The sequence below is a fragment of the Macaca fascicularis genome, chromosome 2, assembly GCF_037993035.2.
Source record: "Macaca fascicularis isolate 582-1 chromosome 2, T2T-MFA8v1.1".
Classification (NCBI taxonomy): domain Eukaryota; kingdom Metazoa; phylum Chordata; class Mammalia; order Primates; family Cercopithecidae; genus Macaca; species Macaca fascicularis.
This window is the reverse complement of record NC_088376.1, coordinates 8,569,298-8,592,421: the sequence shown is the minus strand read 5'-3', so window position 1 is coordinate 8,592,421 and position 23,124 is coordinate 8,569,298. Positions and strand designations below refer to the sequence as shown.

The window sequence follows — 23,124 nt, the reverse complement described above, 5'->3', positions numbered from 1 at the left end:
CTGGATCAATACCCAGGTTGGTGGCCCTCTCTGTTCTTCAAGAACGGTGTCCCCACCTTTCCTGAGGCCACTGCACCAGCTACACTAGTCATGTCCCAATGTTGCCCCTAGGTGGTCCCAAAAGCTCCTATGTAATTACAGAACCATTCTGTGATGATAAACCAAACATTTGGAAGAACAAAAATAAATGCTAGATATTAAAATGAGGCTCCCTTTATTAAACAAGGCACAAGCACAAATCTGTGTGCTGGATAGCAGCAATGAGGAGGGGCCCCAAAATATAAGCAGATGACGGTTAAAATCAATCAGAAATTTATTTTTCTTATGTAAGTACAAAAAACCTCTTTTCATCAGTGGACCCCACTCGTAGGCAACCTGGCCATGGTGCCCGGATGCAGGCAGTATTCAAGATTTTCTTCCAAAGTCATCAGGGTGAAAAGTCATTCTACTACAAAATCTACATGACCTTTTAAAGTGTACAACTTATAGGACAGTCCTTTTTGGAGTACTGTGGAGGGTGAATCGAAGCTTCCAGTGTAAGTTTATTGTCTGGTGAAAACACCAGAGCCAAAAATTCCACCAAGGCCCTGGAAAGCCTGGAGGCCCCTCTGTCTCATACAGTAATCATCCATGAGATCTCCCGGAGCCTGGGTGAGCATTACGCCCATGATACCTGAGGCAGCGCGGACTCTGCCAGGGGGTCCTCAGACCCAAAGTGGAGCTCACTTTGGAAAGTCAGAGCTCATGGCCGTTAGCACCTAAGAGGACGTGGCCGAAAGGCACACACCAAGAAAGGGTTTCAGAGACCAGGCACATGTTAATTTTAAAACTGGAGCACACATGAGAGTTATAGTTTCACCACCAACAAGCTTATTCTCTCTGAGCTTTTGGATTTGCAACAAATTAATTGTGTGTGTGTGTGTGTGTGTGTGTGTGTAAGGAGGTGAACTGGGCTTTGATAGATACATGAAATGATGAAAAACCAGGAAAGAGAGCTGGGCGTGGTGGCACGTGCCTGTGGTCCCAGCTCCTTGGGAGGCTTGAAGGATCGCTTGAGCCTAAGAGTTTGAGGCTCCAGTGTGCTATGATCACATCACTGCCCTCTATCCTAGATAACATGGTATAGACCATGTCTTTGAGAAGAGAGAGAGGAGAGAGAGAGAGAGAGAGAGTGAGAGAGAGAGAGAACCCAAAACAAGAAAGATAGATTAAGCAAGGCAACACAAGCATCCTTAGGAACAGAAGGGAGATCTGATGACTGACATTAACCTGTTAATTTATACCATGGCTCTGTACAAAAATAAAAAGATTCTCATAAGATTAACAATTTAAATAAATATTTGATAGAACATTCTTTCTCATTTTTATAGCTCATCTTTAGGGTTGATATTCAGTTCATGCTTCCCTTGCTGTTCTTGATCCAGGATTGCAATCACTTCATCAGCCTGTATTCGCTCCTGCAAAAAAGACAATTTACACATTTCTGTTACAAGCATAATAATCAGTCTCATCAGCAGACGCTTCCCAAACACTTCCTGGCATCCATCTGTACATGGGTTGATGCTAAATCCAGTTAAGCATTGAACACCTCCTCTTCATCCCCAGACGGATGCCTTCTCCTAACATTCCTAGGTCCTAAGCAATTACTTTCTAAGATTTCTCTCCTGCAAGAACTATTGTATGTTCAATTGCTTCCTACCCTTTCTACTTCATGGCCCCATAGCCATCTCCAACTCAGTTCAGTGGTCAAGCTGAATTTACCATTTTCTCCCCCAAGAACCTGCTCTGTTCTTCACATAGGCTCTCTCTCAGTAAAGACCAGCATTACTCACCTATTTGCCTTAAAAGCCTGACCATGGTTTCTTGCATCTGATAAGTTACCTGAGCTGAGTTCTACTACTGTGTTCTGTCTGCTGTCTCTGCCCCTTTCTCCTCAATGCACTATTGTTGCCGTAGTTTAGGTCAGGGTTTCTCAATTTTGGCCTGATGGACACTTTTAGACCAGATAATTATTTGTTGAGGGGTGGGAGGGTGGTGCTGCCCTGTGTGCTGCAGGAGGCTCAGTGATACCCTGTCCTCTCTACCTACTACAGGTAGTCAGTAATAACCTCCCCCAGCAACCCCCAGATATTGCCAAATGTCCACTAGAGGTCACAATTGCTCCTTTTTTCTTCTTTTTTTTCTTTGAGATGGAATTTTGCTCTTGTTGCCCAGGCTGGAGTGCAGTGACACGATCTTGGCTCACTGCAACCTCTGCCTCCTGGGTTCAAGCGATTACCCTGCCTCAGCCTCCCAAGTAGCTGGGATTACAGGCGCCCACCACCATGCCCGGCTGATTTTTTATATTTTTAGGAGAGATGGGTTTTCACCATGTTGGTCAGGCTGGTCTCAAACTCCCGACCTCAGGTGATCCACCCTCCTCGACCTCCCAAAGTGCTGGGATTACAGGAGTCAGCCACCGCGCCCGGCCAATCGCTCCCTCTTGAGAACCACTGTTGTAAGCCCTCATCATCTCTTAATTACTGCCGCAGCCTCCAAATTGCTCTCCCTGTTTCACTACTCACCCTCACATGCTTCTAATGAATCCTACTGGCTTAAATCTGATTATATCTCTTTTCCTGCCCACAGTTCTTCAATGGGTCTCTATTGCTTGCAGTTCCAGGTCTACTTTTCTTGGTGTGCTTAAAAGAAGTCGCCTTATGCCTGTCTCTTATTCATACCTTGCTCTCTTCTTTAGCTTTATTTTGTCTTCTTTCTCCTCACCTTATATTCCAACTTCTTAACTTACCTCAAGCTCCCTGAATGTGATACTTTCAAAAGAATTCCCTAATCTGATTCATGAATTAAGTGTTTCTCTGGATGTTCCCATTATATTCTACACTTCCTTTTATTCCTCACATTAATCCATCAGCAGGTCCAGTTGGTCTACCTCCAAATTGTATCTCAAACCTTCCATCTCTTTTTACTTTCTTTATTACTACTCCGGTCTAAGCCCATATATTAGCTAAAGTAATCTTCTGTATCCTGTAACTCTCGAGGACTGGAGGAGATGTGTGTGTGTGCTGGGGTTGGGGGACTACAATGACTTTCCACTACTTAGAATAAAGTTCACATTTCCTAATACGTCTGTGGAATCTGGCTCCTGCCTCCTCCATGTCCTCTATTCATGCCACTCTCCCTCTTGTCTGCCATATTCCAGATGCTCTGACTTTCTTCGTTTCTTGGCGACTCCAAACATCTTATTGTCTCTGTGCCTTTGCAGCTTGTCCTCTGCCTGGGATACTCTCCTCCAGACATTTATCTTAGTGGACGTCTCCTGTCTTAGGTTTTGGTTCACATGCCACTTGTTTGGCGAGGGCTCACAATTTGCTGCTCCGACCCTTTCACTCCAAAATTAGTTGTCTTGTTCCATTTTCCACACATCATTGGTCACTATCTGAAAATCTCTCGATTATTTATTTATTTATTTATTTATTTATTTATTTATTTATTTTACTTTTTGGGGATCTGTTTCCTTCCACTAGAATGTAGGCTCGAGAAGAGCAGGGCATCTTATCTTCTTGGTCACTGCTGTATTTTCAGTGCTCGGAAAAGCCACTGACGTTTGGCAAGATTTCTATTTTCTTTGACGAGTAATTGTATAAATGGATGAAGCCTTTCTCTGTCTAAAATGCCTCTCCCTAAAGAAATTGATCTTTTAAAGCTTTTGTTCAAATGTCATCTCCTCAAAGAAGTCTTTTTGGATTGCTTTTTTTATATCTCTCAAACCATGCATTTGCTGCTAAGGATTCTTACCAAACCTTGCCTTGTGATTTAATTAGTTGGGTCCTTGTATTATTTCTCCAATTTGACTTCAAGCTCCTTGAAAATAGGATTTATAGGCCGGACGCGGTGGCTCAGCTTGTAATCCCAGCACTTTGGGAGGCTGAGGTGGGCGGATCACGAGGTCAAGAGATCGAGACCATCCTGGCTAACACGGTGAAACCCCATGTCTACTAAAAATACAGAAAAGTAGCCAGGCGTGGTGGCAGTGCCTGTAGTCCCAGCCACTGGGGAGGCTGAGGCAGGAGAATGGTGTGAACCCGGGAGGCGAAGCTTGCAGTGAGCCGAGATCGCGCCACTGCACTCCAGCCTGGGCGACAGAGCAAGATTCCGCCTCAGAAAAAAAAAAAAAAAAAAGAAAATAGGAATGATATCCTACTAGTGTGCATTCCCTATAGGCAGTCTTTAACACAGTGCCTGGGCACAGTAAGTTAAATAAATAACTATTTTATGAGTTGAAAACAAAAACCCTTTCATGCAAGAGCTTGTAATAAAAAACATTGACAAAAAGGCAACTAAAAGGACCAAATATACTAAATAACAGAAAACTAAATTGCTGCCATATCTAAGTAAAAAGCCTGAGTACTACTTTACAAATATAAGGAAAACAATCTTTTTTTCTTTTCTTTTTTTGAGACAGAGTCTCACTCTGTTGCCCAGGTTGGAGTGCAGTGGTGCGATCTTGGCTCACAGCAACCTCCACCTCCTGGGTTCAAGCGATTCTCCTGCCTCAGCCTCCCCAGTAGCTGGGATTACAGGCATGTGCCACCACGCCTGGCTAATTTTTGTAATTTTAGTAGAGAGGACGGGGTTTCGCCATGTTGGCCAGGCTGGTTTCGAACCCCTGACCTCAGGTGATCTGCCCGCCTCAGCCTCCCCCAAGTGCTAGGATTACAGGAGTGAGCCACCGTGCCCGGCCGAGGAAAATAATCCTGATGCTTAACAAATGGACACACACATAAAGCTTTCACATCTGTTGACCACAAAAAATTATTGTAATCCTGTCTCTCATTAAGGGAAAGAAATTCAAGAGCTGGAACCAATATATATGAAGCTTCGAACATCCTTGCATCCTTAAAAGGATGTTGCTAAATACTCCTTGAGAACTGAGAGGCTTTAAAGTAATTCATACTAAGCATGAGAATCGGCCAGCTCTAATGACTTCTTCATAGGTAGGCATTTTTTTTTTTTTTTCTCTCAGAGATTCAATCTAAAAAAAGACGTCTAGGCCAGGAACTCCCAAACTCTGCTGCTGCACGTTCGAATCACCTGGGGAGCTTTTAAAACTCCTGAAACACGGATGTTAGTTCGTGAAGCTCAATAGATGCTTTCCACGTGTAGCAAACAATCCTTCACAGCCTGGGATAATTTAGCTGCGGAAAAAGGTCTGCTCATTTCCCACCGTGGCCACTAGATGCCGCTACGGCCTGAAGACTGGAGAGGTTTTCTAGTATTTTTCCACCAGAGGAAGGGACATTGGCACTGATGTTTCCTGATCACAAAGGAGCAAAGAGAACTTACTTTGGGTTAGCTTATTTTGAGAGAACAATACCTTGGAAGAGAGAGTTTGGATAGTGAATGATGAAATAGATTAAATGTCTGCTGAATTGAATACTAAAATAGTGAGGTAATTTTTCAATAATTTTATCTTCACTGTCTACCCATTTACGTAGGTTCCTTAGTTTAAAAAAAAAAAAAAAAAAGATGCTTTGATGGAATGCTGGCATTTTGGAGATGGAAAATACCAGGATATAAAGTAATGATAGGGGAAGGCAATTGTTTGCTGCCCCTTGAGATTTTCAGGACTCTGTGCTCTGGTCCTTTTGTTAGGGCCATTCTTTCTTTCTTTTTTTTTTCTTTTTTTTTTTTTGAGACGGAGTCTCGCTCTTGTCATCCAGGCTGGAGTGCAGTGGAGTGATCTCGGTTCACTGCAACCGCAGCCTCCACCTCCTGGGTTCAAGCAATTCTCCTGCCTCAGCCTCCCAAGTAGCTGGGATTACAACCGTGCGCCACCCAGTCCGGCGAATTTTTGTATTTTTTGTAGAGACGAGGTTTCACCATGTGGCCAGGCTGGTCTCCAACTCCTGACCTCAGGTGATCCACCCACCTTGGCCTCCAAAAGTGCTGGCATTACAGGCGTGAGCCGCCGCGCCCAGCCAGGGCCATTTTTTCTGTGCCTGGTTATCCTCTTCGCTTCTAGGTCTGAGTTTCTAGAAGTCTTCCTTGATTCCCTGCTACAAAGCGTATACTGCTGTCTTCTTACAGCCTATTCACTAGCTGATCTGTCCAAGCTCCTCGTAGTCCAGGACCTTGTTCTGTTCACCCCTCTACCCCTACAGCCTACCTAGCAGAGTTTCCCAGGCAGATAATAATAGCTCTTCCGTACAATCAAAGGTCATAATAGGTCTTTTGTAAAATATATGAAAGAATGGCTTAGGGAATGTGGGCAAACACTTTGTGAGCTAGATTTGATGGTGAAAAGTATATGAGAAAAAGGCATTGTTTTTAAATAGTTTCTGGTGACATTGGATTCAATTCAGAAAACTAAGAAGGAAAACTGGATAGAACGCCAGTTTTAAGAATAGAATTTCATAGCTTCATCAATACTTGGGGCTGGAGAAGATTTGGAGGTCATCCATTTAAGCCTCTGCTACGATGTTTTAGATTCCATTTCAGCGTTCCATGCCAAGCAGTTGCCGGGGCTTTGATTGGAGCCATCCAATCAGTGCTTCCAAAGCAGACAATTCTGCCAAACTGTGGTGACTATTTGAAAGTGATTCCTTGGATTTAGCCCAAATTTTCCCTCCAGGGCTTCTATCCATTGGTCTTAATTCTTGCCTCTGCAGCTCCACAAGTAACGACTATGACATCTGCCCATGGGCTTCCAAAACGATGAGATCATGGTCTCCTCCTAGCTAAGTGTCCTCAGCTACTTTGCAATAATAATATTTAAATATTTAATGTAATAATAGTGATAAGTAATAATAATCTTTTAGGTTTCCTTGCCCTCTTTCAAATACATTTCATCAATGATTCAATACTATTTCTTATGATTTGCGAGAAAACAAATCAGTCTTCTGGGTGCCCAATAAAAAGCGATTCCTCCCTGATGCCACAGGGTTTTTGTTTTTGTTTTGAGACAGAGTCTTGCCCTGTTGCCCAGGCTGAAGTGCAGTGGTGTGATCTCGGCTCACTGCAATTTACGCCTCCCAGGTTCAAGTGATTCTCCTGCCTCAGCTTCCCGAGTAACTGGAACTACAGGCACCTGCCACCACATCCAGCTAATTTTGTATTTTTAGTAGAGATGGGGTTTCAGCATGTTGATCAGGCTGGTCTCCAACTCCTGACCTCAGTGATCCACCTGCCTTGGCCTCCCAAAGTTCTGGGATTACAGGAGTGAGTCATGGCTGCCAGCCTTACAATTTGTTAATAAGCTGAAGACAGATTAGTGACTATCAAATATCATTGACATAGCTATTTCTACAAACACCTTCACTTATTAAAACATATCTGATTAAGAACTGGCCGGGCGCGGTGGCTCAAGCCTGTAATCCCAGCACTTTGGGAGGCCGAGGTGGGTGGATCATGAGGTCAGGAGATCGAGACCATCCTGGCTAACACGGTGAAACCCCGTCTCTACTAAAAACACAAAAAATCAGCCAGGCATGGTGGCGGGCACCTGTAGTCCCAGCTACTGGGGAGGCTAAGGCAGGAGAATGGCGTGAACCCGGGAGGCGGAGGTTGCAGTGAACCGAGACTGCACCACTGCACTCCAGCCTGGGTGACAGAGCAAGACTCTGTCTCAAAAAAAAAAAAAAGAACTACCTTTACCCTCTTCTCTTCCTCAGATGGAGCAATTTAAAGGACTTTGCAGATGAAGCAAGCCTAATTGGCTTTCTGGGTAGGTGAGAAACTCACCAATTCTCTATAAAGTGGGTCCAAGGTGAACCACAGAGCCACAGCACACCTCTTTCCCTTGGTGACTGCCTTCACCCCATGAGGGTTCTCTCCTCCAGATGAGAAGCTGATCATGCGCCCACATTTTGGTTTTATAGAAGCCTGAGAAAGAAAGCAAAAATTAGACCTTCAACTGCTGTATCATAAACATTTCCACAACTCCTGCCTCTCTGGTCTATGAGATTATTTGAGTTAAGGACTGAAGCGAAGAATAAAGGAATCCTGCCATTGAAGATGATGTAAATTATCTCAGTTTTCTCACCTGTAAAACAAAGGTAAGCTCAAAATAATATATACCTCAGAAAATTAAAAAAAAATTTCAAGTAAAATGTGTAGCAAAGTCCACATACATAGTAATCATTCAATACATGCTATATGATAGCCTGCAAATTCAAAGAAAGCAAAGTTTTTCTCTCATAATTCATTTCTGTAGCTTTTGCACTAGCAAAGCATCTGGATACAAGGTAGGTGTCCACTCCATACTTGTGGAATTAACAAACAAACAAACAGAACATCTGCAGTGCTGCCAAAGTTCTGTTATCGATCTAGGTAGGGGTTACATGAGTATATCTGCTTTCTAATTTTTTAATTGTACATTCATGGTTTATGTGCTTTTCATAATATAAACATTTTTAAAAGTCAAAAGTCATAATTCTGTATGATATTTCCTTTACACTATTGTTTCCCAGTGATCTTTTAGGCACTGTTTGAACATCTCCAGAGGTGAGAACCCGACACCCCTTGGTGTGGCCTATTCGCCATCGCCTTTAAGTGTTTTAAGATTGACACAGTCCTTCACAGCTTATACACTGCTCAGGTGGAGCTGTCTACAGCGTTTAGGTAGAAGAGCGTAGTGAGAGAAAAAGAAATACTGCTGGGGTCACTGAGCCAGGGTAGAACATCAAACAAGCTGCCTCTTCAAGTTGAGTGAGCTTAAGCAACTGTATATTACAGGCCTTGCTTCTGTGTTTAAAGAAGTGTCTCAGGTGAGTCGGGTCCATTTTGTCTTTCTTGGGAAATACAGAAAGTTTATTCATTCCTCTGTATAGCTCAGAAAAATCAAGTAAAACCAAAAAGGCGGCGCTAGCCATTTTACTAGGTGAGAACATGGACTGGTTCTAACTGGCCATTTTCTGAATTGACTTGAGTTGACACATGCCCATAAATCTTTGGTTTCCTTCTGCATAAAATCAGCTGGCCGGTTTCTCACTGCTAGCTTCAGGAAGAACATTAGAAACATTGCCTAAAGTCCTTGATCGCTACATAACATAGGTACTCCCGGACTGCGTGACTCCATATGGAAGGTCAGAGGTAGGTGGAGGAGTCAGAAAGCCAGAGGGACAGGTGGGCGCATATGTGTTTATGTGTGCACGTATGTGTGTTTGTGTCTGAGTCTGCATGTGTGTGTCTATGTGACTTGTGTGTGAGTGTTAAAGGGAAGAGCAGAAAAAAAGCAGTTTCTCGTTACTCTCATATTCACAATAACTGAAGATTTGTCTTTGCTGGAATTGCTTTTCCTAAACAGCTTTATCAAGGCAACTTTTCTGATGTAAATCTAAAGAGTTCACAAGTTAGTGGTATCCTCAGTATCAATCTGATTCTGTTTTTCTGGAGAAGGAATTTGTACATTTCCACAAGAAACAGCAAAATAAGCGAAATGTAAAACATATGAAGTAAGATAGAAAAGCCACCTGAGTAAGTGGCCTTGGGATGTTTGAATTTCAGGTTTTCTGGGCTGCCCACTCCCTAGTGCTGGTCAGGACTCCCTCAAACACGCGTTTGCCAATGCTTCTATGTGATTACTAAGTCTTGGTAACATCTTTTAAGGTTAAAGAAAGGGTGTGGGGACAAATTAGTATTTTCTCTCTTCTGGAATTGAAAGTACTTTTAAACATGAATAACTTTGGGAAAGTTTAGGAAAAGAAGCTGTGAACTGCATGAGGCAGCTGGAATTGATTACAGATGTAGATTCACAAGGATCTCTAAGACCCATCTCATCACACAGCATACATCAACTGTTACATGTCAGGTATTTGGAGGAATAAACAAGTTTTAGTGAACCTGCTTCCATGTATGACATTGTTTCTACAGCAAAAATATGTTACGAAGTTTAAATGATTATAAACATACTTTTGTAACACAGTCCCGTTTATACTGAATTTAATTTTTCATGAAACAAATGGAACTCATTAAATTTTATCTTCTTTGAACCTGCACAGAGAAACCAACATCCTTGAATTCCCAGGTCTCATAAACAAATGCTGCTATTGAAAAGAACCCATGTATCTTCCAAGTATACTAAGCATAATTTAAAATAATCCTTTTGCTTTCCGTCTAACTGATGATTGATTTAGAAAAGCATTTGTGCTGTAATAGTCTTTAATAAAAGTAAAATTTCAGCCACCTTTCAGATAATTATACAACTTCCAGATGTTTCCAAAGTAAAGGACTCAAAAGACTTTGCTTCCTTGTGTGGCCTCAAGTTATGCCATTTCTCTGCTCCATTTGTCCCTCCACAGTTAAAGGGAAACTAAAACAGAAAAATACCCATTTCTTGTTGTTGTTGTTGTTGTTGTTGTTGTTACTGGTACTAGAATAAACTTCCTATGGGGAACGAATAAGAACTGGCTTGCATAAGAATTTTAGTTATCTACATTATTCCCTAAAATGGCATTGTATGCATTAATATGATGTATAACTCATTTGAGGAAATAAATGTTCTCAAACAGGAACTTTTGGATTAAAATTTTTTTAAATCAGTTTTACCTATTTTAGGGGAGGCTAGATTCAGGGTTTTAAAAAATAGCTATAGATTTTAGTTAAAATTGTAGCACTCTAAAAGGAGAATATTATCTGCTTCCACATCTTTAAAAAGCAGAATTCCAGTTAACTTGACATTCAACAGTTAATGAAACAGGCATCCCCTGCTTTAAGCATTAAGCATTTCCAAATATGGCCACTAGATGGAGGAGAAGCGAAGAAATCTTTTCAACCACCTGTCTGACTTTCTTTGAAACTGCGAAATGCCAGGAGTTTTGTACCTCAGTTTCAGTGTTAGCAGAGACTAGAAATAAAATGCTTCCTACACACAAGCTTTCCCAGAAGTGAAAAAAAAACTTCTGGATTTTAAACTCCAACACAGATTGTCAGTCCTGATTTAATTTATCAGATTATGGAGCATTAAATTACTCCCATATTAACATTTAAGCTTTTTACGCAAAAAGTGAGGCATCATGACTTTTTAAGATACATTACTGTATGAAGTTACATGAAATATTTTTTCTTAGTTATTACAATGTTTCTAGACAATTTTAACCAGAATCCTTATAGGAATCACCTTTAAACCCAGTAATACATACTTTTTGATATTATCTGCTTATACCACAGTACTGTCATGAATGACATATGTGTGTCATGAATGATACATGTTTCACTAATGAGAAAAGCATGTAAGCTAAGAGGGACAAGCATAAAATTCAAGAAAAGTTTAGAAATAGCTTCTATAATGCCAAAATTTTGAAGTTTATGACATATATGTCCTAACTACTTAGATTTTGTATGGTGGTAAAAGATACCTGGTTATTTATAATCTGCTTACTTCCTCAATTGGACATTTTTTTTAATTATACTTTTAAGTTCTGGGGTACCTGTGCAGAATGTGCGGGTTTGTTACATAGGTATACAGGTGCCATGGTGGTTTGCTGCACCCATCAACCCATCATCTACATTAGGTATTTCTCCTAATGCTATCCCCCTGACAGGCCCTGGTGTGTGATGTTCCCCTCCGTGTGCCCACATGGTCTCATTGTTCGACTCCCACTTATGGGTGAGAACATGTGGTGTTTGGTTTTCTGTTCCTGTGTTTGTTTGCTGAGAATGATGGTTTCCAGCTTCATCCATGTCCCTGAAAAGGACATGGACTCTGTTGCAGGAAGTCAGAGACCCCGAAAGGAGGGACCGGCGTCAAAATCGAGAGAATGAACAAGCCTTCATCGCCATGGTACATTTAAATAAAAAGAAAGGGAGAGATGTTGCGGGAAGTCAGGGACCCCAAACGGGGAGGGACCAGCTGAAGCCGTGGCAGAAGAACAAAAATTGTGAAGATTTCATGGACATTTATTAGTTCCCCAAATTAATACTTTTATAATTTCTTATGCCTATCTTTACTGTAATCTCAGAACATAAACTGTGAAGATTTCATGGACACTTATCACTTCCCCAGTCGATACCCTTGTGTTTTCCTATGCCTGTCTTTACTTTAATCTCTTAATCCTGTCATCTTCTTCATAAACTGAGGAGGATGAATGTAGCCTCAGGACTGTGTAATTGTGTCAACTGCACAAATTGTTTGTAGAGCATGTGTGTTTGAACAATATGAAATCTGGGCATCTTAAAAAAAAGAACAGGATAACAGTGATGTTCAGGAAACAAGAGAGGTAACTTTGAACTGGCCGACGGTGAGCCGGATGGAACAGAGCTATATTCCTCCTCTTTCAAAAGCAAATAGGAGAAATATCACTGAATTCCTTTTCTCAGCAAGGAACATCCCTGAGAAAGAGAATGCGCCCTGAGGGTAGGCCTATAAATGGCCCCTTTAGAAGGCGTGCCGTCTTTTATGGTCGAAGCCAAAGGAATGAAATAAGCCCCGGTCTCCGGTAGCATTCCCAGGCTTATTAGGACGAGGAAAATTCCCGCCTAATAAATTGTGGTCAGACAGGTTGTCTGCTCTCAAACCCTGTTTTCTGATACGATGTTATCAATGACAATGCGTGCCCGAAACTTCATTAGAAATTTTAATTTCACCTCATCCGGTGGTCCTGTGATCTCGCCCTGCCTCCATTTGCTTTGTGATATTTTATTACCTTGTGAAGTATGTGATCTCTGTGACCCACACCCTATTCGTGCACTCCCTCCCCTTTTGAAAATCACTTAGAAAAACTTGCTGGTTTTACGGCTTGGGGAACATCATGGATCCTGCCGACATATGATGTCTCCCCCGGATACCCAGCTTTAAATTTCTCTCTCTTGTGCTCTTTCCCTTTATTTCTCAACCCAGCCAAGACACTTAGGAAATAGTAAAGAACCCACGTTAAACATCGGGAGTGGGTTCTCCTGATAGAACTCATCCTTTTTTATGGCTGCATAGTATTCCATGGTGTACATGTGCCACATTTTCTTTATCCAGTCTATCATTGATGAGCATTTGGGTTGGTTCCAAGTCTTTGCTATTGTGAACAGTGCTGCAATAAACATCCATGTGCATGTGTCTTTATAGTAGAATGATTTATAACCCTTTGGGTATATACCCAGTAATGGGATTGCTGGGTCAAATGGTATTTCTGGTTCTAGATCCTTGAGGAATCGCCACACTGTCTTCCACAACGTCCACAATGGTTGAACTAATTTACACTTCCACCAACAGTGGAAAAGAATTCCTATTTCTCCACATCCTCTCCAGCATCTGTTGTTTCCTGCCTTTTAATGATCACAATTCTAAACTGGCATGAGATGGTATCTCATTGTGGTTTTGATTTGCATTTCTCTAATGACCAGCGATGATGAGCTTTTTTTCATATGTTTGTTTGTTGGCCACATAAATGTCTTCTTTTGAGAAGTGTCTGTTCATATCCTTCTCCCACTCTTTGATGGGGTTGTTTGCTTTCTTCTTGTAAATTTGTTAAAGTTCTTTGTAGATTCTGGATATTAGCCCTTTGTCAGATGGATAGATTGCAAAAATTTTAAAACAGAAAACTGGGCTATATTCTTCAGGCTCTAGAGGGTTTTTGACCATTCCATGGACCCTACTGAGGTATGGTAGTGAGCAGTAAACTTTTGGCTTTACTAGCATTTTCTTTCAGGGTCTTTAAGTCCTGGTCCACCAGAACTACTTCCTTGTACTCCTTCCACCAGTCATAATCTGTCACCATGGCAATATTCGCATACCAAATTCCAGCCTCCCTAGCAAGGGCTGCCTCTGGAACTGTAGGCATGTTGATAGCATCCACCCCCAGGTGCAGAACACGAAGCTTTCTGCCCAAGAGCTAAAACAAAGTCCCTCAGTTGTGACCATTGTCCCCTTTGAATGGCACCAGAGTCCTAGCTTCTTAGCCATCTCTATAAGAACCTCTCTCATTTGGGGGCAAAATGGCTTGGCTATTGGAATATGGCACAGTCCTCTGGCACAAGAATGACTTCCATCATAGAAGGACTGAGGTCTCAAAGAGGTCCTGTCAATGAACTGATCAATTATGACAATATCGCCAGGTTGAATCTCCTCCCTCAAGAAGCCACAAGCTGTGGTCCCTATGACATGAGTACAGCCCTCTTCCTTCAAAGCCCAGATGTTCGCCTGGTAGCTGACCTTGGAAGGCATGATGGTGTGCTGCCTCCCATGCCTTGCAAGGAGGACACAATCAACACTTTTTTATCTTCCCCAAAATTAAGGCATCAGATAGCTTGCCAAATGAAGTATCCACATATTTTTCAGTTCTTCCTTCTAAAATTTCTGGATCATCCAGACCTGTTCCACCAATTATTACAATCTTCATGGCGGTGGTGGTGGTGCTTGAGGCCATGTCTGCACGGGAAAGGAAGCTGCAGTGGGTGAGCACTCGGCACTAAGGGAACGAAGTGGGCCAGAGAGCGGCAGCTGTTGAAAATATGTTTTTCTACCATTGTGTATGCTCTTTGGCTTACAGACCAAAGGATGCTAACTATATGGTCTTTAAGTAGGCTTCTTTCCAAAGGCATGGGTTTGCTTAGGAAGATGGTGGTTAAATTGAACTTTTGATTTACTCTTTATTTACATATTTTTTTGTGTGTGTGTGTGTACACCAATTTTCAGGTATAGGTTTATTACATACAGTCACAATCATATATCTATGCATATATATATGCATGTGTGTGTGTGTGTGTGTGTGTGTATGGCCATGTCTGCATGGGAAAGGAAGCTAAAGTGGGCATATATATACACACATACACCTATAGGTATATATACACACGCATACATACACACATATATGATAATTTTTGTAACTAGATATTTGAAGGCCAATGTTCAGTCCAAGTATGTAGAACACCGGGTTACTTGAAAGACACCTTGTAGAATCATTTGACTTATTCTAGACTTGGGTGACTTAGGAACCGATGTTCTTATGTTTCCATCAGATTACTTGACAAATAATTAGAAGATCTAGGTTTTGGTTCCAAGTCTAACACTAACTGGCTATACAATCATGATAAAATGCTTAATATCTCAATTCTTTAACTTACTCATCTTTACAATGTACTAGATTTTTATGGCTACTTCTAACAGTTTATGATCTATACATTTGCTGAGACTCTCTTAACCTCTTGAAATCTTGAGCTCAGAAGTATTTGAAATCCAATGGTCTGTAAGTCCTTAGAAAAATGGCAATACTGAGCTAAAAAATACTAAATAAGTATGCAAGAATAGGTTTACTTACAGTCACAGTCTTAGCATCCATCTCGGTGAATATGAATTCTCCTCCTTCAAAGTCATCATTCATGTATAGGAGAGCACTAGAAGAATGAAGAGAAAACCATTTATCTTATTATATGCTTATGATAACATGGTCATAGAATACTGAAGACTGGTGATGTACTGTCCAGCCTCCATTAGTAAGTTTCCTTTGAACTAGACATTGATATAATTGGCCCTCCAAACTCTTAAAGAGAAGATCAGATAGAATTTGGGTTATACCTCTGAAGAGGTTACTTATTCCACCTTTATTAAAATTGTAATCATATTTCAAAGCTTGTCTCATATTTCACTTCCTCCACAGAAAACCTAACTAGTTTTAATTTAATCTAGCCCTCTGAACCTGCCCACCTATTTACAACTCTTCCTCCCTTATATAACTCTAAAGGGTGTTTTTTTTGTTTGTTTGTTTTGTTGTTGTTGTTGTTGTTGTTGTTTTTCTCCTTCACTTGCTGGAGAGTTCCTTGTGGCCCAGCCACGCCTTGCAGATAGCGGGCACTTAATAAATGTTTTGGAATAGAGTACAGTGTAGTAACGATGAACACATGGTGATTATAACTCCTGATTCCTTACACACTGAAATATCTCTCAGTAGGTTAGGACATTCTTTTCTCCTGAGTTTCTAGTGTCTTATTTATAAAATGCAGACATTGTTCTTCTTGGGTGTGAATAGATACGTGATGTGATAAAGTCCTTATGCAGGCCAAGACTCCATGCCCTTGTATTCTGACTGAAATACACATACCACAAGGAATATGTTCCAGGGAGAACAGGAATTTAAAAACAAACAAACAAACAAACATAAAATTTACTTTTCATATTAAAACAAAATGGACATTTTGTGAAATGGGATGCAAAATGTGCACAATTTTTAAGATAAAAGTCAGATGATAATGCCACTTATTGGTTATGGCAGCTGCTTCAGAAGATTATTTGAGAATTTCTGCCTCGGAGAAATGAACACGACATCAAGCAAAACAGAGCACCTTTCCAGTTTTCATTGTTTGAAAACTGTTAGGTAAAAGCTTTGTTTTGAAGCAGGTTCTAGCTATACCTATAGTCTCGAAATGTGTAAGCAGGAGGCTCTTTCCAGCATTCATTGGCCTCTGGATCCAACAAACAGTTGTCAGCGTGGATGGGATGACTGAGGTCATTTCTTCTATCCTGCTGACCTGCCAGAAAAGGGAATAGGGAAGAACAAGAAATGAAGTACAGCAACTTCCACCAAAGTGACTGACAATCTCTCTTCTCCCAGTGCTGATGATCTTTGCAAATGGGGGGAGGCGGACAACAGGAAAGAACAGATAAAAGAACAGTGGACCAGTAGTTGAGTCTCTGGTTTGGTTCTGGTGTGAGGTGGATGTGAAACCTTGAGCATGTCACACCTGTCTTTTCAGCTATAAAAGTTATTTCTGATATAAACATACATGAACAAATGCCATGCATTTCATGGGTTGTACTTCATGTAGGGCAGCAAAACAATGGGGAGCAAGTGAAAAATTAAAAAAAAAAAAAAAAAAAAGATTTAATTCAGCTATAACTTCCCAAGTGTAAAAGTCTACTCCTGTGACATCATTCTCCTCCTGCCGCCCAATTCAGGGGGGCATAAGACATAGAGGAGAAATAATGATGAGCAGGGACTGAGGAGGTCTCTGTCTTTTTAAGATTATTTCTTTTTTTTTTTTTTTTTTTTTTTTGAGGCGGAGTCTCGCTCTGTCGCCCAGGCTGGAGTGCAGTGGCGCGATCTCGGCTCACTGCAAGCTCCGCCTCCCGGGTTCCCGCCATTCTCCTGCCTCAGCCTCCCGAGTAGCTGGGACTACAGGCGCCGCCACCACGCCCGGCTAATTTTTTTGTATTTTTAGTGGAGACGGGGTTTCACTGTGTTAGCCAGGATGGTCTCGATCTCCTGACCTCGTGATCCGCCCGTCTCGGCCTCCCAAAGTGCTGGGATTACAGGCTTGAGCCACCGCGCCCGGCCAAGATTATTTCTTTCAATCATCCCTTCATCTTCTATGCTTCCACTTAATGCTGGTAGACATCATGGTGACTGTGATTTCCATGTTCCTGATTCCTCAAAATGGCAAACCTACAGCAGAAGAGCATTTTTTTTTTTTCAAGACTTCAGCAATTGAGGAAAATCGATTTGGAAGGGAAAATGTTCAGAATGAGGGTATTCTGGAACTTCAGAAAACCAAAATGAAGAAAAAGAGAGAAGCAGAATGAGAGTTCATAAGCTACTTTTGTTTTAGAAATCTAGAATTCATCTAAAATATTAATCTACCATGCTGTAGAGCTTTGTTTCACCTTGTTTCATTTCCCAATGTATTATGGGTAAAAGGGAACCATTTCAGACTGGAATCTCACCAGACAGGGCTGTTCGGCAGACCATGTGTGTATAGGAAAAATACAGAGTTGAGTTCAGCATAAAATAAGATTCTACAATCCTTCGAGCCTTTTCGCTGATGTCATAAAACAGACGAGCACTCTTCAGTGGGACTCGACCTTCATAACCAGACTAAAAAAACAAAGAATATGAGAAACAAATGGGTTCATTGGAGGATGTAAGAAAAACAGGCACTACATTGCATTGAGCCAACACAGAATTATCATGTCTGCATTGACTAATGGGAAGACTACTACATGTTTGTGGATTTCGGTTAGGACATTGTGCCATTGGAATAAACTTCCCAATAGCAGATGGAAAGCTAAAAGCTACTTGGTTCCTCTTCTCTTCTAATATGTTCTACTATCCTCTCTAACAACCCTTCCTGCAGTAGAGAATAATTACTTGTTTGAATATGTTTTCACTATTAGATCGTGATCTTACAAAGAAGGCTTGTATATTTTTTGTCAGGAAATCTAAAGTTTGATAAGTTGATGGCTGAATGGAGGAATGATTAAATACAATGAAGGTTCCATTTCACACTTGCTTTCTTCACTGTTCTGATAGGTACATATTTGAAACTTTTTTCTTTCCTATATCTGCCATTTACAGAAGCCTTAGGCTGACACTAAGGAATTCAAACCCAAAAGAAGTTAAGACTTTACTTTGAGTGCTTTCAGGACAGTTGCACCTTCAAACTTTTCATTGGGTGTATGGGGTGAAGTTTTTCCTCTGTATCCATCACCAACAAGCATGATTCCCTGGAAGCAAATACAAGAAGATACTTCATCAATGATAACTATGAATTCATTGGGTCATTTTCTGCTTTGGTTGCCAGAAAGCTGAGAACTCTAGTCAACGCTAAGAACCATCTCCATTTTATTCCGAGATGCTGGTAACTATTTCTTTTAATTAAAAGAGACATCTTTATTTAATCTTCATTCTACATTTTTATTATCAAATACTATCACCTTTTATGGAAATAAAAAGAATGTAAATTACTGATATATTGGCTAATTCTTAATTAAAATAAAAGGATTTATCCAGCAACTTTATATGATGGGCAAGGACCTTGCTAGATGGCTGTTGGCCTAGGAAATATGCCAGTAGCTATTCCAGATCCCACCTGGGAGAACTAAAATAATCCCAACCCGAAGGCTATAAAAGTTCCTCAAAATTTATGTCTTTCTCCGAAAGAAAGCAATATCTCAGGGCTTTTTCCTCGGCTCCAGATGAGACCAGGACCAAAGCAGTTCCAGCTTCTTGGCAGACCAGTGCAGTGAGCTCCCCTCCTTCTCCCGGTCCTCACAGTGGCCACACTGTGGAGCTCCCGGCACTGTTCTTCCGACAGGACATTATCCAGGAGAACCCGCTGAGTCCCATTCAGCTGCTCTGAGTTGTAGACGAATGTGATGTTTTCATAGAGCAGAGGACCACCTAAAGGAACAGAGCACATTGTCTTCCCTGTTACCTCTGTCCCCAGAAAGGAAGCACAGAATACCAAATAGCTTTCAATGTGCAATTCGAGTGAGTTCGTTTCCTCATGAATATTTAGAAATGCAAAGACAAATTGTGAATTAGGGAGCTTGATAAACACAATATAGATTCAGGAGAGAGGCAGATGTCTGACTATCAGGTTTCCTCATAATGTCATAATAATATTACATGTGTACATTATTTGGGGAGAGAGAGAACTATTTTTGCGTTTGTTTCTAATGCTGATCCCAAAAAGTCAACTGGGCATCTCATGGGACTCTCTTCTGAGAAAGCCCACCCTTGTTCACAGTCCCTCATTCATACCTCTGTCACAACACCATAGATTGCATGTTTGGGTCCCCAGGTATAACATGCACACCTCAGTTTCACTGGTGTCTAGAGCAACACCTTCACCAGGTAATTCAGGTAGTCACACCCAAGTCAGGAGTCACTTGACGACTCCTCAGTCTTCTTCCCACCACATAACTGACCCTAGGTTGTCTTGCTTTTGGAGTGTTTTTCTCTGTTCTCTAGGCAAAATCTTCACGTTTCTATTTCCGCACAGGAGGGTTTCCTTTAGGCACCTACTGTCTTCCCAGAGAGAGACCACAAGTTTATAACATTAGCTCCAGATAGGCTCTTCAGAGGGTGATGCTTTTGGATCACATTTTAGGTTGTGAAATTACAAAATCCAGACCTGACAAAGTCCTTCTCTCATAGAGTAGGACTGAAGGACAAAGCCTGTGATAGAGAGGAAATCTCCTGATGTAGCATAGTGCAGACATTTTGAACCAGAAAATCGAACAGAAAAGAAAACACTGCTTCTAACCATTTAGCATACTCCCAAGGGGCCTGATGCGTGCTTGTCCATAGCAACAGCTCAAGATAAGGACAGCAGGGGTAGGGAAGGCACAACTCCCTGCCACCCCAGGTCTAGCAAAGGTCACCAACACGTTGGCCTAAAACACTTCTGTTGGAGGAAGAAGAGACAATTGAAATTGATGTCTACATTATCTCTATAAAATAGATTAGTCAGCCTAGGGAAGAGCACTAGCTAAATGTTTATTAGTCTAGCTAGGATAAAAGACTCACTACAGCCCATGATTAATGGAATATTAAAAGAATGAGGCAGTGTTTCTCAATCTGGAGTAACGTTCATTTCTCTGTTAAAGCAAAAGTTCCCTAAGGAGCTCCAGTGCTGACAAATTATTTTTACTCTAATTTTACTTCTATATATGCAATCATAAAACTATGTACGCATTATTTATTTTAGTAGTTTCATACAGTACCCAAACCAACTTACAAGACTAAATAAAAGCAAGACCATAAAATGAACTAAATTCCAATCAACAAATGAAATGGTGAATGTTATTTCTCTGAAAATAAAAAGCTACTTTCCACATGAATATTCTACTCACTGATCTGGTCTGGGTTCTTTTGAGCCAGGATTCCTTATAGTACTGTTTGTGTGTAATTACTATTCTACCACTACGTTTCTCTAGTTAAACTACTACACAATTTTAATGTACCATGATTAATTTTGGCCTTTGTATCAGTCCATTTTCTTGCTGCTGATAAAGACACACCCGAGAGTGGGTAATTATAAAGCAAAAGAGGTTTAATGGACTCACAGTTCCACATCTGGGGAGACCTCACAATCATGGCGGAAGGCAAAGAAGGAGAAAGTCATGTCTCACATGGTGGCAGGCAAGAGAGCTTGTGCAGGGAAACTCCCATTTATAAAACTATCAGATCTAGTGAGACTTATTCACTACCAGGAGAACAAACCACCCCCATGATTCAATTATCCCCACCTGGCCCTGCACTTGACCTGTGGGGATTATTACAATTCAAGGTGAGATTTGGGTGGGGACACAGCAAAACCATATCAGCTTTCACCTGAGCCTAATACATTATTTATAAGTTCATCGTATTTCATTTATTTCTAGTCTTTAATCACTGAAGTGTTATTAATTGGTATCAATATGACCATAACTGTGCCCACTGAACTATGGAATCCCATGATACCACCTGGCTAGAAGTTGATCCCTTATGTAACCCCTAATTGCTTCTCTTAATTTTTGAAAATTGTCATCAAAATTTATAAATATGGAATTTTTGGAACCCAAGAATATATCCATAAGCCCCCTGTTTCAGTATCACATCTTTTAGTTGAATAGAAAAATATGCTTTGCTACAATTCACTATTTCTCAAATTTTGTTTCATTGAAAGTTCTGGGAAAGTACTGGGTTAAATAAAATATAAGAGGATGTCTCAGAACTTTTAATATGTGAACAGCCTTATTAATGCTCTAAACAGTGATATAATATGCAGCAGTTTTTAGCCTTAATTGAATACAACGCTCTCCCTCCCTGACTCCCCCAACTTCCTTCCTGTAGCAGAGACTTTACGATGGACTGCAATGATCATTGCCTGCCGACATTCATACAGCTGTGCAATTTGCTTCCCACAAGTGCAAGTAGAACCTGGAACTTACTTCTAAGCAGCAGAATATGACAAAAGTGATTAGGTGTCATTTCTGTGACTACGTTACATAAGATTGCAACTTCTATCTTGCTAATAGACTCAGTCTCTTGCCTTCTCCACTGGCAGGCTGTGAAGCGAGTGGTCATACTGGAGAGGATCACATGTCAAGAAATAGAGGGCATCCTCCAGCCAACAACCAACTAGAAACTAACAGGCCATAGTCCAACAACTTTTTAGGAACTGCATTCTGTTATCTAACTTGGAAGAAGATCCTCCCCAGTCAAGCCTCAGAAGAGACCTCAGCCCTGGTCAACAGCTTGACTGAAAGCGGTGAGAGAGCCTGCAGCCAAGGACACAGTTACATTCTCTGCAGACTCTTACCCCACAGAAACTATGAGATAATAAATGGATATTTTCATAAGCTGCTATATTTTTGTTATTTTTTTCACAACAATAAAATAGTAGTCTTTAAAAAATTTATTTGACAAGGTCTCACTGTCACTCAGGCTGGAGTGCAGTGGCACCATCATCATGGCTCACTGCAGCCTTGACCTCCTGTCCTCAAGTGATCCTCCCACCTCAGACTCCCAAGTAGCTGGAACTGCAGGCACATGCCACCATGCCTAGTTTTTTGTGTTTTTTTGTTTGTTTGTTTTTGTTTTGTTTTGTTTTCAGGGTCTTGTTATGTTGCCCAAGCTGGTCTCCAACTCCTGGACTCAAGCCATCCTCCCTCCTCAGCCTCCCAAAGTGCTGGGATTAGAGGCATGAGCCACCACGCCCAGCCAAGTAGTCTTTTAAAAATCCCCCCAAAACATCTTAGCATGGAAGGCAATTTGGAAAAGGCTGCTCTAATCTATGTAGCTGATTAAGATTTGTAGTCAAATTGAGATAGGCCTTCCCTCGAATATTTGGAAAAGTGAACTGTATATTCCATTCCAATTTAGAAATATAAAAAGAAATGTTCCTTCAACAAGAAAGATGAGATACTTGTAGATTCACTGAAAAGCATTTGCTAATATAAAACTAAAATATAAATGAAAGACAGATGAGAGATCTAGTGAATTAAGTTGGTTTATACTTTGCCAAGTTTTTCTCTTTTTCTACATTGAAGGTGTATTATTTTAAACATAATTAGCTTATTTTCAAAATATGATTTTGAAAGTTAGCAAAACTAAAATATTTAGGAAAATGTCTATCAGTCTTAAGCTCCATTATAAGTATATATTATCATTACTATCATTATTGTTGAATTAACAAGCTACACTTGGAATACTGTAATAAGTTCTGACTGAGACACCTTAATAAGCATAGAGCCTTAAGAGAAGGCTACTGGGAAATAGACAATTCTCCTAGCATTTCATAAGTAACATGCAAAGATCAAGTGAAGGAAGAATTTCCACATGGAGTCTTAAATATCTGAATTTTGGGTTCCAGGAGAATCTGCATTAGAAATCTGCCTTTCATGTAGCTAACGTAATCATTAATATTAGTAAGTAT

General features: G+C 40.8%; 1 protein-coding gene and 1 pseudogene across 2 annotated transcripts in view; both read right to left on the bottom strand.

Annotated features, from left to right (window-relative positions):
* Positions 1-295: 295 nt before the first annotated feature.
* Positions 296-23,124, bottom strand: part of P3H2 (prolyl 3-hydroxylase 2) — a 168,306-nt gene continuing 145,477 nt past the window's right edge. For both annotated transcript variants that reach the window (XM_005545415.3, XM_045387181.2), the window contains exons 9-15: positions 18,973-19,100; positions 18,329-18,424; positions 17,645-17,795; positions 16,335-16,452; positions 15,246-15,321; positions 7,741-7,881; positions 296-1,457 (exon numbers count right to left, since the gene is read on the bottom strand). In XM_005545415.3, the coding sequence (XP_005545472.3) occupies positions 1,365-1,457; positions 7,741-7,881; positions 15,246-15,321; positions 16,335-16,452; positions 17,645-17,795; positions 18,329-18,424; positions 18,973-19,100 (803 nt within the window). In that variant the 3' untranslated portion in view covers positions 296-1,364. The remainder of the gene's footprint in view (positions 1,458-7,740; positions 7,882-15,245; positions 15,322-16,334; positions 16,453-17,644; positions 17,796-18,328; positions 18,425-18,972; positions 19,101-23,124) is intronic.
* On the bottom strand, positions 13,482-14,457 carry LOC102136661 (S-methyl-5'-thioadenosine phosphorylase-like; annotated as a pseudogene).